This window comes from Miniopterus schreibersii, assembly GCF_964146895.1.
Source record: "Miniopterus schreibersii genome assembly, chromosome: 8".
Classification (NCBI taxonomy): Eukaryota; Metazoa; Chordata; class Mammalia; order Chiroptera; family Miniopteridae; genus Miniopterus; species Miniopterus schreibersii.
Genome location: NC_138109.1, coordinates 6,005,158 through 6,019,910, shown reverse-complemented (window position 1 = coordinate 6,019,910; position 14,753 = coordinate 6,005,158). Strand labels below are relative to the sequence as shown.

General features: G+C 52.6%; 1 protein-coding gene across 5 annotated transcripts in view; it reads left to right on the top strand.

Annotated features, from left to right (window-relative positions):
- The window catches only part of PIK3CD (phosphatidylinositol-4,5-bisphosphate 3-kinase catalytic subunit delta), a 47,820-nt gene that overhangs the window by 21,004 nt on the left and 12,063 nt on the right, over positions 1-14,753 (top strand). For all 5 annotated transcript variants that reach the window (XM_081144956.1, XM_081144955.1, XM_081144952.1 and 2 more), the window contains exon 3: positions 13,769-13,941. In XM_081144956.1, the coding sequence (XP_081001082.1) occupies positions 13,801-13,941 (141 nt within the window). In that variant the 5' untranslated portion in view covers positions 13,769-13,800. The remainder of the gene's footprint in view (positions 1-13,768; positions 13,942-14,753) is intronic.

Genomic DNA, 14,753 nt, shown 5'->3' with positions numbered 1-14,753 from the left:
AGTGGGTTGAATTTTGATAACTCGGTATCTCGCTTCTCAGGGAATCCTTCCTGGGGACATTCTGTTTCTCCAGAGAGTTGGCAGTCGCTCTGTCCGTAATAGGATGCTCCTTGGAGCTTCTAGAACATTAGCTTGGAAGATGAATACAGTCCTCTCATTGTGCAAATGAAGAAACTGAGGCCAGAGACTGACATGGGCTGGGCATTGGCTAAGCACCCCGCCCCCTGGCATCTGGGAGTAGCCGGGTGTGGCTAGGGAGCTCCCAGGTCCAGAGGCCCGCAGTCCCCTTTGCAAGCTCTGGGGCGGGGGCGGGGGGCTTATGTATTCTGTGGGCACACAGCCCATTCCCCTTTATCCAGACACTTGAGTGGCTACTGTCACTTTAGGATGGAAAGGGTTTGGGTTATAGCGTGGTGTCATCCTGGAGGTCCCCCCCGTCAACCTCGTTTACTCTAGATCTTCATTGGCACTTTCCAAACTTTCTTGTGACGTGTGGATCTCTTTTAAAAGATCAAAATATTCAGCAGAATTTTAACCTGTAAAGCAGGTAAAAACAGAGAGCCACTGTGGCACAGGCCGAGAGACTGGCCCAGAATTCCTTCCACTCAGCACCTCTCCCGCCCCCACCACCCTCTGGAGGCCTCGGGTGCCTTTGTGGGACCCAGGCCCTGGAGCACAGGCGAAACTGTGGCTCGCGTGGACCTGTGTTGCCGTGATTAGAGTTTCTTCTACACGCCTGTTTACACTGTCCTGATTTTTATTTCAGAAGATACCTTTTTAATAATAATTCTTAATCCTCATGTGTTTTTATTCATAAAAATACCTATTTACTGTCAGAAATTTGCAAAATGAAAACAAATGCAAGCATAGCTCTCCTAGAATTCTCGCTCCCCCAACCACTGTTTCCTTGTGGGAATATCCTTCCCCCATCCACCAGAGGGTCTTCCGTCTGTATCTTTGGAGACTGGATTTTTCTTTCTTGTTAAGTATTATTAGGGACTTCCGCGTGAACATAACGGATTGGACGTACATGCTTGTTTCTGCTCTGTTGCAAAAGCCACGAGAATGAGAGTAGAGGGACCTGTAAGAACAAGGGAGGGATGAGCGAGGGGGCGGGTGTGAGCAAAACTGTTGGAAGATCCTAGAGAGGTGGGGGAAAGAGGCCACGCAGACGGCGCTGACTGTCCTGTGCCGCGGGGGAGGCAAGCTGATGTGTCCACAGGACAGCCCCCCCCCACGCCCAGGTTCAAGAATGGGGGCTACCGAGTGTCGCCGGCCTGGGGTGTAGAGGGTGGCGGGAGCAGGAAGACTGGTGGAAAGTGTGTGTGACAGCGACAGCCGCCTGGCTCAGCCCCCGTAGCCAGGCGGCTCCGGGCTGCACCCCAGCAGAAGACGCCAGTGGGGTTCCTGCAGGCAGCTTGGGCCAGGTCCTCCCAGGGCCAGCCTGGGGCAGGGGAGGCTGCGAGGAGGCGCCTACCGAGCACAGGAGGACCCAGGAGAAGTCCGCGCGCTGGACGCAGCACCCTCTCTGGTTGGCCCCCAGAACGTGGCAGCCTGGCTCACACCCACCCTCCGGGCAGGGCCTTGAAGAACTTCTTCCTGAGAAAGCTGACCTCACGAGAAAAATGACCCTCGGACGCCGACATTGAGGGAGACCCTTTTGAAAAGCCAGGTTGCTCCTTTGCCACGCCACAGTGACACCTGCTAGCAACTAGCTCTCCCTGTGCCCAGCTCGCGTGCCCAGCTCTTCGATCTGAATGGGCAGCTGTGGGTCATCGCACTTGGAGTGAGACCTAAACAAACAGGAAAACAGAAGTCATAGCATGGTTGTTTCTGAGAAAAAAAAGGAATGTTCATAAAACAGTAACAAGCTCTTGGGTTTATGGAAAACGACGATAGTAACAGTAAAAATTTCAGTAGGATAGCGCTGGAAGGTTGAAAAATAAATTTCTAGAGAAGATCAGAAAATTAGAGAATCTGCTTAGGAGGCCCAATGTCCATCTCATAGGAGCTCAGGAAAAGGGGGGGAAGAAACAGAGAAGGGGAAGTTATCCAGAATACTTCCGGAGAAAATTCTAGAACTGAAGGAGTGCCCGCGTTCGGCGTCTCTGTGTAGCCCTCCATGCAGTGAATAATAAAAGAAACACTCCGTGAAAGAATGAGATGGGCCCTGGCTGGTTTGGCTCAGTGGATAGAGCGTCGGCCCGAGGACTGAAAGGCCCCGGGTTCGATTCCAGCCGAGGGCACGTACCTCGGCTGCAGGCTCGGTCCCTGGACCCCATCGGAGCAGGTGCGGGGAGGCAACCAATCGATGTGTCTCTCTCTGAAAAGCAATGGAAAAAAATATCCTCGGGTGAGTATTAAAAGAATGAGATGTACTGTGGGCCGTCGTCATGAACTCTCAAAACTCCAGAGATAGAAAAAAGTTACAAAAAGCCAACAAAGACAAAAGAGGCCACCCCTATAGGAGATGAGATAACAGAATGGCATTGGACTCGACCAAAGCAACTCCAGAAGCTGCAGCGCAGTAGAGCGACCTGTCAGATTTCCACGGGAAATTAACTCCCACCCCAGAATCCTGTCATTGTCACGTGAGCCAAATAATAAAGGTATTTCTTTAGAGATGAATTTTCAAAAACTTTCCCGCCCTCCCTCCCTTTGTAACCCTTTTCAAGGAAGATCCTGGAGGATGTGCTCCACCAAAACGAGAAAGTAAACCCAGAAAGAGGAACAAAGAGTACAATGTGCAGTTGTCTCTTGTTCTCATGTGGCTCGGCTGCCAAACGGCTCTCTGTACTTCAGCTGTTATCTTACTGGGAGTCTTGGGAGTGGGAAGAAAAAAGAAACAAACACCTACCCCACCTTGGGAACTGAAAAGTATTCCGTTCCAAGCGTCCGCTGTAGGCAGGACCTGTGACCTGGGCTCCGCTGACGAGATGCACCGATGTGATAGTTGACACAGAAGAGAGGGATGACGCATGGACTGTATCCGTGCAGCAGGGCTAGGGCTGCGAGGTCAGGTTCTTGGCACAGAAGTGGCAGGGGTACACACTGCCACCCAGGACTCGGAGGCAATAAGAGCAGCTTTGCCATCAGATGTGCAGTGGGGAGTCCGCATCGTGGGCCGCAATTATGTTTCTCGTCCGGCTTTCTGTTTTTCTTGGACTTGATCGTTGCCTCACTGTTTTTCTGTGCTTTGTTTTCAAGTACAAATCGCTGATCCTTCCTTAAACCCTCCAACAGAACTGTGACCTCCTCACAGCGCAGCAAACGTGTCACAACCCGTCTGCCCCTTTCCTGCTTACTCAGTGAGAGGTCGCTGCTTTGCTTGCAGCCAGGTCCCCTGACTGGTGGGGGGACGCGAAGGGAATTCCGTGTGGTGGTGGAGAGAAGCCCCAGTTCTGCAGCTGTGCGGCTGGCCTGAGCGCAGTCAGCCCCACTCGGAGCAGGGTGGCCAAGCGTCGGCCAGGAGGAGCTCCAAGAAAAGATGGGGCTGGTGGTTTATCTGACATATCTGCTGCATTTTTGAGGAGTTCTATAGTTGGAGAGTTGGGGGAGGAATTACATATTTGTATACAGAAAACAAAATTAAAAGTGAGGCCGCTATCAACTTCAGGAATATCAAAAAATTGAACAAGTAAAGAAATAAAATCACAGTGTACTGTATGGCCTGGCTTTGAACAATATTTACACAGTCATAATAGTGTAAGCAATGACGTTTGATTAACGAAAAACCATCACGTTGCTATATTCGGACGACGGGTGAGAGGGTGTGTGCCTGTGTGGACGTGTAGGGCGACACCAGTAGCTTACCTTCTAAGGCAAGAAGTTCCAAGTTGAAAATCCAGAAATATCAGTACAGACCTATTATTTTAGAAATGTAGAGATAAATATCCAAAGACACAAGTGAAATTGGGGGTGGGATGTTTGCTTGTGGAGGTCAGGACACTGCCAAATAATTATTATTATTATTATTATTATTATTATTATTATTATTATTTGCTGCATTTCAGTTTTAAGTAATTTCTTTTAAAATCGTCACCCAAGGATATGCCCTTTACTGCTCTTTAGAGACAGAAAGAGAGAGACAGAAAAACACTGATGGGAGAGAGAAACATTGATCGGCCACCTCCCCGGGGGCCTGACCAGGGATTGAACCCACGATCTTTTGCCGGATCACGCTCCACTCAACGGAACCACTTGGCCACGGCTAGTTTTAAGTACTTTTTAAAATCACTTGCTTGTATAACTTTCATAGATACTAAATTTTAAAAGCCCTTATTGTGACATCCGCACACACCCATCATATAGCTGTTTTGTTTTCTCTCTGCTTTCTGAAATGTTTTGCCCACAAACACGTCGCCACGATCAACGTGTGTGTTTTGATGCCACTGGCTGTGGGGCGTATTTGCAGTGCCGTGTAGTCCTTCCCAGGGCCACACTCACTCCTTTACGTTCACGTGTGATCACTGACTTAGCCATGTCCTTACTCTTTCAGATTTACCACTGTCGCTGGCGATGCCACAGTGAATAGCTTGCCGCATGTAGCTTTACCTTTCCAATTGCCCCCTTAGGACAGTTCCTGAATGCCCCAAACTCCCAGACCTGAGACCATGGGTTTTTCTGTTGCTTTTGATGTGCGGTGTCTGGGGCTCCACTGGGGTGCAGCGACCCCTTCCCGGGTGGGCCTTGAAGTGAACATCATAAGAGAGAGTTGGGAGAGAAGTTTTTGCCGGGTAGTGGCCCACTTTTTCTAACGGCAACAGGAGTCAGAAGTCTTTTTTTCTCCCCCAAATAGAAGAGAATTTCCAGAGACCCACACCTCTCACCTTTGATGTCTGTCTGGGTTTCCTGCATTGAAGATTTTTTTTTTTCCTGTTTTAAATATTCAAATTATAAGTTACTGTCCTTAAAATAAAAAAATAGGTGCAGTGCTTTTGAAAACTGTGGCCTCCAGGGAGACACATTTAAAACGGGAGAGAGCATAAATAAGCGGAACAACATCTCTCTCTCTCTCAAATCAATAAATAAAAATAAATAAGGTTTTTTTTTTAAAAAAAGGAAGAAATTAAAAAACAAATAATAGGGAAGCAGAAGTGGGTAGACAGGAACCAGGGAGCAAGGCAGTTCCTGTCCTCTGGTTCCCGCCGAGCAGACACGGGGCTGCCATCTGCCCGGTCGGGGCCACAGGACACTGTCGTCCCTCCTCCGACCCGTCTCTCCCGCGGCAGGGGCTCGGGGCGTCGGGCAGCCCTGCAGACGAGCCCTTCCTTCTGGTCCTGGCCGTCGGGATGTCCACCTCTCCTGGCTTCTGGCTCCTGGAGATTCCCTGCCCATTTCCTTTCGGGCACATGTGCCCACCCCCAGCTGACCACCGCCGGACCGCGGCTCGGCATTCGAGGACCGCAGAGGTGCTGCCTGCACTGGATTTGTTTGCACCGCCTCCCTCTCGCTGTGACTCACAGCGGTGGTGGGGACACCTTTCTGCCCCCAGGGCCACCGTGGCCGCCGGGGAGGGAGGACACTGTTAGACGCCCCCCCCCCCAGACACACTGAAGCGGCTCCCGTGAAAGGTTTCGTATTTTGGAGGAACAGCACATCTATCCGAAAACTCTTACCTGTTGTGGGACCCTGGGCCATTCACTTTTCCTTCTGGTTTGTAGTTTCAGTTCTTCGTGCAGGAGGTTCTGAGGCCAGGAAACGGCAAGGCCAGGGTGCGGGGAGGCCTGCTCCCCAGCAAAAGCCGAGCGCAGGGGTGCTTTGTGGCCTGGGGGGCCCAGCGCATTCCCCATCCATCTAGTCTTACCTGGGCCCTGGCCCGAACAGCTTTCCCACTTCCATTCTTCACGGCAGCCAGGGTGTCTCTTTTGTAAAGTGTAAAACCAGGCATCTCAATCTGCTCAGAGCCCTCTGGTGACTTCCCATCGCGGTGCTAACAAAGCCCGGACTCCCCACCGGCTGCACCTGCAGGATCTCCTCACTGTCCCGCCAGTCAGCCCCACTTCAGGCCCTTGACTCCAGTTACCTGACCTCAGGGCCTTTGCACTTCCCGTTGCCGGGAACTGGTTTCATAGCTTTTCTGGAGCCTTCTCGTCATTTGAGCCTCAACGCCAGTATGATCTCACTTGACGGGACCCTCCCGGTGAGCTCATTTTTATTCCATTCCCGCTCTTTTACTACCTGAAATCGTGTTTATTTATTGTCCTTTCCCTCGCTTTGTTTCCCTCTTAGGCTGAAAACTCCGTGAGAGCAGGGGTGGCGCCGTCCCGTGCCCGTCGCGTTCCCCGATGCTCAGTATTTGCTGAATGAGTGAATGAGCAGGACCTTCCGGGACAGAGAGGGGCCCTTCAGGCTCCCTTTCCCGAGGCCTCCAGGAGGGTGTGGGGGTTGAAGGGTCCCTGGGCTTTTCCCCCCGCAGAGCAGGGGCCGGTTTCTAGAAAGCTCCTTTCCGGTGGATGGGCAGGAGCTCCGCTGGGGAGCCCGCGCTCTGGGTTCCGCCTTTGGCTCCGCTGCTGAAGGGCCTGCCCGCGTGCCTTCAGTTCCCCCCGAAGCCGGGGGCCAGAGGGCCCGTGTCACTCTCCGAGGGAGCCCGGCCGGGAGACAGAACACTGGGTCAGGAGGACTCTTTGAGGCTGACAAGCACCTGGAAGTAAACCCAGGCGCCTGCGGGCCTTGTATCCTCCCAGCCTGGGCTGAGGGTAGACGCTTGGACTATGTGTATAACCGCCTTCTAGAAGTTTCTGAGGCTCCTTCTCTTGGGCTTTGGGTTGTAACCTCGGGTCCGAAATGCAGGTGTTGGGCAGATGTTTTGCCCCGGGGTTAATGAGCGTCTCTCGCTACAGGCAGAGTCGTAGGAATGACCCGGGGGACCTGCGCGGCCTTGCTCTGGAGTCACTTCTGGAGGCACAGGCATGTTTTGCCGAGGGCACCCTCAGGGCGGAGGATGTTTATCGCCTAGATAAACAGGACACACTTCTTTGTTCCCTGCTGCCTGCCCCCTGCACAGAGCCTGCCGAGGGTGCGACTGGTGTGCTCCCTTGGGGAGCTGCTCCCCAGGACACCTTACCGCACCAAAAAGCTTGCGTTTGCGTGGACAGAGGCTGGACAGCGGGGCGGCGGCTCCTGGTTAGAGCCTCAGCCGCGTTTGCGATGACTCAGGAGCTGCCAGCTCAGAGCCCCAGGTCCCTGGAGTTTCAAAAGGAATGTGAGGAATTTTTTAGCAGGTCTGAGCTTAGGACAGGCCACCGGCCAGCCCAGCGGGGCTGCCAGCCCAGGGGACTGTTAAATGGGCTGCGGCCTCGCTCCCAGGCCGGCGGGAGTGTTTGTGACTCTGGGCTGCTACGTCCGTGGCGGGGCCTCCTCCTTGGGAATAAACCCAGGCCCCCAGCGCTGCTGGCTGGAGGGATGATGGTGGCGGAAGTGCTTTAACTGGAGTATTTGGAGGGACCCCAGTGCTGGCTGCTCAGGACTCAGGTCAGGCCCCCTCAGGCGTCCTCGGCTGGAGACTGTTCTTCAGCCTTGGGCCAGAGAGAGTGCGTCTGACCGAGAACTGAGAGCCACTCGCACAGGGATGGAGGGTCCCGGGTCCGAGACCCGCAGGCCGCCCAGATTGCTCTGCCACCACGTGGCCGTTTCTGCGGGTCGCGCTGGCCGGAAGCGGGAGGCGAAGGGAAGGAGCGGAACTCCTTCCTGCCCAGTGTTCCCTGATGGGTTTATCAGCGGTTCAGACGTGAACAGACAGAAGTCTGCCTCCAGATTCTGGGTGACTCAGAGTGAGAGGACCCATTGCTCAGGGCTCATCTCCGCCTGGTCCCTCCCGCCTTGAGGGTGGTCCTGCCCTTTCTGACCCTCTGCCTGCAGGCCGTCTCATCTGTCCCCATGCCTCCACATCTGTGCGTCACCTACTGACCCCAAATTATATCTCTGAGACCTCGAAGACCTCCCCCCTGAGCTCCAGACTGGGGCCCTGTGGGCAGCTTCCTTGGGATGTTCAATTAGCAGCTCAGATGCAAGGGTCTGAAGTGTGGATCTTGCTGTTTTATTGCCCCCAGAATCTGTTTCTCCCTTACACTCCCCATCTCGGTAAATTTCCACCCCCCGTCCCATCTCCCAAGACCAAACCTGGCTGCCACCCCTGCCTCCTCACCCGCTGTCCCCATCCGATCCACCCCAGCGCCTAAGTGTATCCTGGTTCCCTTTCTCCGTCCGGCTCCTGGGTGGAGCCACTTCACTGGTGCCACGAGCCTCCCCCTCTGCCAATTCTTGCTTCTCTCCAGGCCTCTCACGCAGCATGGTCTCAGACTGCAAACCAGGCCCCCTGGCTCCCTCGCCTAAAACTTACCCCCGGGCCGCCCATCACTCTTAGCGTGAAACCCAGGTGAACCCCCTGTTCTAAAGGCCCTGCGGGACTTGGTCCCCACTGAGCTCCTCAAGCCATCTGGTCCACACCCTCCTGTCCCTGCCCCCGCCCAGTGCTCCAGCAGCAGTGGCTCAGGTCTGGGCAGGACTGTCTCGCTCTGGTTCTCGGCTCCGGTGTCCCCTTCTCAGAGGGGCCTTTCCTGGCCTCCCTGCATGGAGCAGCCCCTCGGGCTGTCCTCGGTCACGTCACCATTTGACACATCTGTCCTCTGCATAGATACAGCTCGTGGTCATCCGTCTTCCCTACTGTGTACCTGGGTGTGAGTATCTCGCCTCCTGGAGAGATTCCTGACACCTAATAAATACCAGCTGAATAAACTAATATATCTCAGGCGAGTGGCAGGTACACAATATCCAATCCAATAAGACAGGAGTGCCGATTATTTCCGTGAGATGGGATTGGCAAGAGTAGTTGTGAGCCCCTGCCTCCAGGGGTGAGCCTGGCTCACTCAGGAATATCTGAGGGTCAGCGGCCAGCGGGCGCAGTGACATGGCCACCAGCAAACTTCTGGGGAGGGGAGGAGCCTGATACATTTTAGGCTGAGCATATGGGCGCTTGGTGCCCAGGACATTCTACAGTTGGCTTGTAGATCCCATCTGGAGCATCTTGTTAGCTCGGGGGGCCAGACTTTGGCAAAAGAGTCTAAAAACCGTGTTGTAGGGCAAACAGAGACAGGTACTGGGGCCACCACCCAGCAGGAGAGCCATCAGATAACAACTCCCTGTGCCTCAAAGGCCGCCGAGGACAGGGGTCGGCTCTCAGAGGCAGGTCAGTTTCCAGGGAGAGAACTTTCTAAACACTAGAAGCTTCCCCAGATGGAATGTGTTGCTGCATTAATGGAAATAGATCAGCGATAAGTGACTTAAAAAACAAGTCAAACTGCTCTGGGTTTAAAAAGAAAAACAGTAGAGGAGATTTATTGGCTAACAGAACTGAGAAGTGCAGGGATAGAGTCTAACTTCAGGCATGGCTGGATCCAGGACATCCAAGGCTGTCCCCAGGACCCCGCGTGTACTCTCCGCGCCGAGCTCTGCTTTCCATGTTGGTCTCTTCTCAGGTTCCACCCCTTAAGGGCAGCCGATGGTCATCCGCAGCTCTAGGGAGATAGTCTGTCTTTCCTGCCACCCCAGGAGGAATTCCCAAAGACGTCCAGATGTCAAAACCCATTGTACTGACTTGATATTCACATCCTAGAATCACTGTAAAGACGGTGCACAGGGCTGGGCTGGGCCTAAGTCCCATTCCCGCTTCCAATCCAGTCCCCATGGTGCGGGGCAGGGGGAGGGGGGTGGGGGGGGTGCGCGTGGAATTCAGGGCCCTGATTGGCTGGGCCTGGGCCTCAACCCACCTGAACTACTTGGGCTGAGGATGGGATGGGTTTGTGAAAAGTCCCCGGCTTCCAGATCAAGAAGCCAAAAACCCCCAGCCCCCAGAAGCCCCTCGTTCCCCGTCCCCCAGGGTAGCTGCTGCCCTCGGGGTAAGCCCCACGTCTCTGCCAGCGTGGATGAGTCCCGCCCAGGCTTGCTCTCTCTATAATTGTCTGTGCCTGACTTCTTTCATTCAGCTTTATGCCCGTGAGATCCGTTCACACTGTGTGTACTTGTAGACCGTTCTTACTTCTGTGTGTCATTCCGTGGGGAGCGGATACGATTTATTTTCCCATTCGGCTGCCGATGCGCATTTGGGAAGCTTCCAGTTTGGGGCTGTTAGGAGTAGCGGTGCCGCAGGCGCTCTGGGACTCCTCGGTGCGCGGGCTTCATTTCTGTTAGGTGCAGGCCCAGGAGTGGAATCGCTGGGGCAGAGGGCTCGGTCGATGCCGTCAAACAGTTTCCCAAAGTGCTTGCGTCAATTTGGATTCTCGGAGCGAGTCCGAGGCCTCTGGATTAGCTGGCGTCTGTGCCCCGTGCCAGCTGCAGAGTGAGGAGTCGGCTTCGGAGGCGGTCGGGGCTCAGCAGCGGCCGGGCCTGGGCCCTGGGCCTGCGGAGGGAAAGGCCCCACTTTCTCTTGCCCTGTGCCTGGTGCTTGATTATGTGCTGCCCACGCCATCCCCATCTTCCCCTTTTAAGACTGAGTTTCTGTTGTTTTGGTGCCTGACCGGGAATGGGAACCGGCAACCCTTTGGTGCATGAGACAGCAGCCAACCAACTGAGCCGTACCGGCCAGGGCCAGTTTTTTGTTTTTTTTAAATCTTCACTCAAGGATATGTGTTTTTTTAATTGATCTTAGAGAGCGAGAGAGAGGGAAAAAAAACACATCAATGTGAGAGAGAAACATCAATCGGTTGCCTCCTGTACGTGCCCCGACTGGGGATCGAACCCGCAACCCAGGTATGTGCCCTGACCGGGAATCGAACATGCAACCTTTTTGACAATGCTCCAACCAACCGAGCCACCCGGCCAGGGCAGGAATGAGTATTTTACATCAAGGTACTTCCCTGCATCCAGATGGGTGAGTGTAGCTGAAGCTTCGCTTCCACGGTGCTAAGGGGCAGGGCAGAGAGGGGAGCCTGTGTCTCGGAGCCCTGTCTGTCCCTTTGGTCATCTCAGCCTCAGGAGTGAATGGCCAGAGGTGCTCCTGACTTCCCGAGCTCAGCCAAAGCACGTAGAGCATTGTAAGTGTGTTTGTTCTTTAGCTTTCCTGACAAGCCCCAACATTTTGAATGAAAAAGAAAGCCTGCCCCGGCCAGTGTGGCTCAGTCGGTTGGGCCTCATCTCGGGCACTAAAGGGTTGCCGGTTGGATTCCCGGTCGGGGCACATACATGCCCGGGTTGCGGGCTTGATTCCCAATGGGGGGGGGCACGCAGGGGGGCAGCCGATCAATGTTTCCCGCTCACATCATTGTTTCTCTCTCCCCCCCCACAAGAAATCAATAAAAAATCTTAAAAAGATAAAAACGTTCTTTTTTTAAAAAAAAGAAAAAGAAAGCCTTGGCCCGGCCATTCTCAGAAAGAGGAACCCAAAGTAGGATGTGGTTTTGCAATCAGAGGATGGGGATCTCGGTGGTGGTGTCATGTAGAGGAGGGTAGTGCTCAGAGCCGCTCTGCATCCAGCCAAGGGCGAGGCCGGGGCCCTCTGGCAGAGCCACCAGAGCATCTCCCACGAAACATTTCCTTTCAACTATTTTTACAAGTCATTTAAATCTAGAAGGATGTGATTTTAGGATAGGGAAGTATATTTCCAAAGATTAAAAATCATCAAACGTAAAGGGAAAAGGTCCGATAAATTTTCATCAGCATTAAAAACTGCTCATCAGAAAAGACGCGCCACTCTAAGCAGAATGACAAGATGACTCGGAGATATTTCTAACTCATTCGATCAACAAAAGAATTCAATCTAGAGCATACCAAGAAACTCTACAAGCTCGTAAGAAGTGGACAGATAAGTCCACAGAAAACTGGGCAACGTTTATAAGCAGGCTACTTGGAGAAGATAAGCCTTTTGTGGAAAGTCGGGGCAATGCAAGTTAAAATCACAAGAGCATTTGATGCCTATCTGATTGGCAGAAATGAGTAAGTTTGACAATACCAAGTGTTGGCGCGAGAGGAAGGTTAAGCGTTGCTCTTGCTAATGGACGCCGCCAGTTTACTTAGGTAGAGTTGATGTTACGGTGGTTACACCTGGCACAGCTTACACCCGTGACCTGACCATTCCACGCTGTGTGTATCCCGGACCTGCACTGTCCCGTGTGGCCGCCAGCCAGCCAGCCGCATGGAGTTCATGAGCACCTGAATCTGGAGAGTTTGACTGAGGAAAAGAATTTTTTAAACATTTTATTTCATTTTAATTCATTTAAATTAAGAATCGATACTTGAATTCCTTTATTGGAAACAACTTGAGTCTGTGAGGCTACTTTTTCACCTGTCGATTGTATGAAATCCACGTAGAGAGGAAGATTTCTGATGAAAACCTATTGTTTGAATTATAGTGTGCAACCAAGTGTAGAACACACACCAGATTTCAAAATAAGGAAAATAAGGGGAAAAAAAGAATCTAAAAGATCTCCTTAGTACTTTTTATGTTGATAACATCAAAATGACCATATTTGGGATATATTGTGTAAAATATATTACGAAACTTAATTTTGTCTGTATGTTTTTATTATTTTTTAATGTGGCTACCGGTAACTTGGACATTACACATGTGGTTCACGTTATATTTGTCTTGGACCACGCTCACCTGGACTCTGACATGCACACAAGGAGATGTGAGCAAGAGTATACATTGTAGCATTGTTTGTAATAACCGCACAGAGGAGAAACAAACCTTGAGGTTCATCGACAAGAGAAGGGGTAAATAAATCTGGGTTTATTTACACAGTGAAATGCCAGGAGTTAAAATGAATGAACTAGAGCTACATGTATCAGCGCGTGGGCAAATCCAAAGGATATAAGCAGGTTGCGGAAGACTCACTATTCAGAAGTGTTAGAGCAGGTGAAAATATTAGGAATTGTTTGTGGATACATGTTCGTGTCATACAAGTTTAAAAACACCGGTGGACGTGATAAACCATCAGGATGCAGGTGGTGTAGCCTGAAGAGGGGCGGGGGACTCTTGGAGACCTTTAATCGACCTTTAATCGTGTCTGTAACATTTTGTTCCTGGGGAGCTGGTATGACAGGGGGGTTTGCTATAACTGAGATGTTTCAGCCAACTGTTGGATGTCCCCAAGCCAATTTTGAGCCATTTGGTTTCTGGTTAGAAAGTCTCAAAGAGCCCGGCCGGGCGTGGCTCAGCGGTTGAGCATCGACCTAGGATCCAGGCGATCGGGGTTCGAGTCCCGGTCAGGGCACATGCCCAGGTTGCGGCCTAGGCAGTGGGTCAACGACTCTCTCATCATTGATGTTTCTCTCTCTCTCTCTCCCCCTCTCCTTTCCTCTCTCTGAAATCAATAAAGATATATTTAAAAAGACAAAGAAAAAAAGAAAGTTTCAAAGAACTGTAGCCTTCGGTCCTCCTCAAGCCCTGGGTTGTCTGGCCAGTCCTGCCGTTTTGCGCCTTTGCCCGCGGGTGGCCGTGGCAGAGGTCTCCCACGTGTGTGTGTTCCTGAGAAGACGTGACTTGGGATGGGTCTGTGGGTGTCTCGAAAATGGGCCACTGCTGTGAGGGATGCAGACAGAGCACCCGCTTGTGACGAGGGGGGGCTCAGCCAAGCCCGGGGCCTGGGGCGGTAGGAGCCACAAGCCACCCCGGGCAGGAGGAGGCCCAGAGGGGGGCCAGCCTTGGGCGCCCAGACTCCACCCTGAGCCTCTGGCCGCCGGAGGCCCTGACAGCCTGTTTTCTTCCAAAGGGCCCGTCTAAGGCCTCACCCAGCGCGCCTGCGGGCTCACTCTGCCTTCCCTCCCTTTCCAGGGTAACTGGTGCCTGAGACGTGGAAGGGCACCATGCCCCCCGGGGTGGACTGCCCCATGGAATTCTGGGCCAACGAGGAGAACCAGAGCGTGGCCGTTGACTTCCTGCTGCCCACGGGGGTCTATCTGAACTTCCCCGTGTCCCGGAACGCCAACCTCAGCACCATCAAGAAGGTACGATCTTAACCTTCAAACCAGCCCTTAGAGCTTGGAACTCAGAAAAATGCTCACACGCGTAATTCCTCAGATTTGAGGTCCTCAGATGCGAATTTTAAAAGCGGTCAGTAACGTCCAAAACTGTTTAAAAAAACTGGGCAGTTAGAGGCTGCCTAGCGGTCCTAATTCAGCCCCCCCCCCCCCCCGTGGTGCACGTGGATCGCGGCGAGCGCTTAGGGTGTGGCTCCCACGTGGCCTTTCGCTCTCTTCAGACCTTGCCGTTGTTTCTGGAACCACACTCCATCCACGGCCACGTAAGAGGTTTTGCCGGTCTTTTGTCTTCAGGGCTGTCGTTCTAGTAAACATCTTTGGAAATGGCTTTTGGTTTTGTTGAATAATTTTCAGGGTAAATGACAGAGTCAAAGGATTAGGCAACTGGATAGTATTTGGTAGTGGCTTGTTCCACTTACAAAGTGTGAAATTTAACGGATCATGGTGCAGGGCGAGGCCTTAGCTCCAAATTTTAAAAGCTATGCTTGGGAGCAGGGGAAAAAAAAAAAGAGAAGCAGTGAACCAATGGTTTGTTATTTTTGTTTGTTTGTTTGTTTTTTAAATATATCTTTATTGATTTCAGAGAGAGGAAGGAAGAGGGAGAGAGAGAGAAACATCAATGATGAGAGAGTCATTGATGGGCTGCCTCCTGCACACCCCCCGCTGGGGATCAAGCCCACAACCCGGGCATGTGCCCTGACCGGGAATTGAACCCCGATCTCCTGGATCCTAGGTCAATGCTCAACCACTGAGCCACGCCCAGCTGGGCTGTTGTTGTT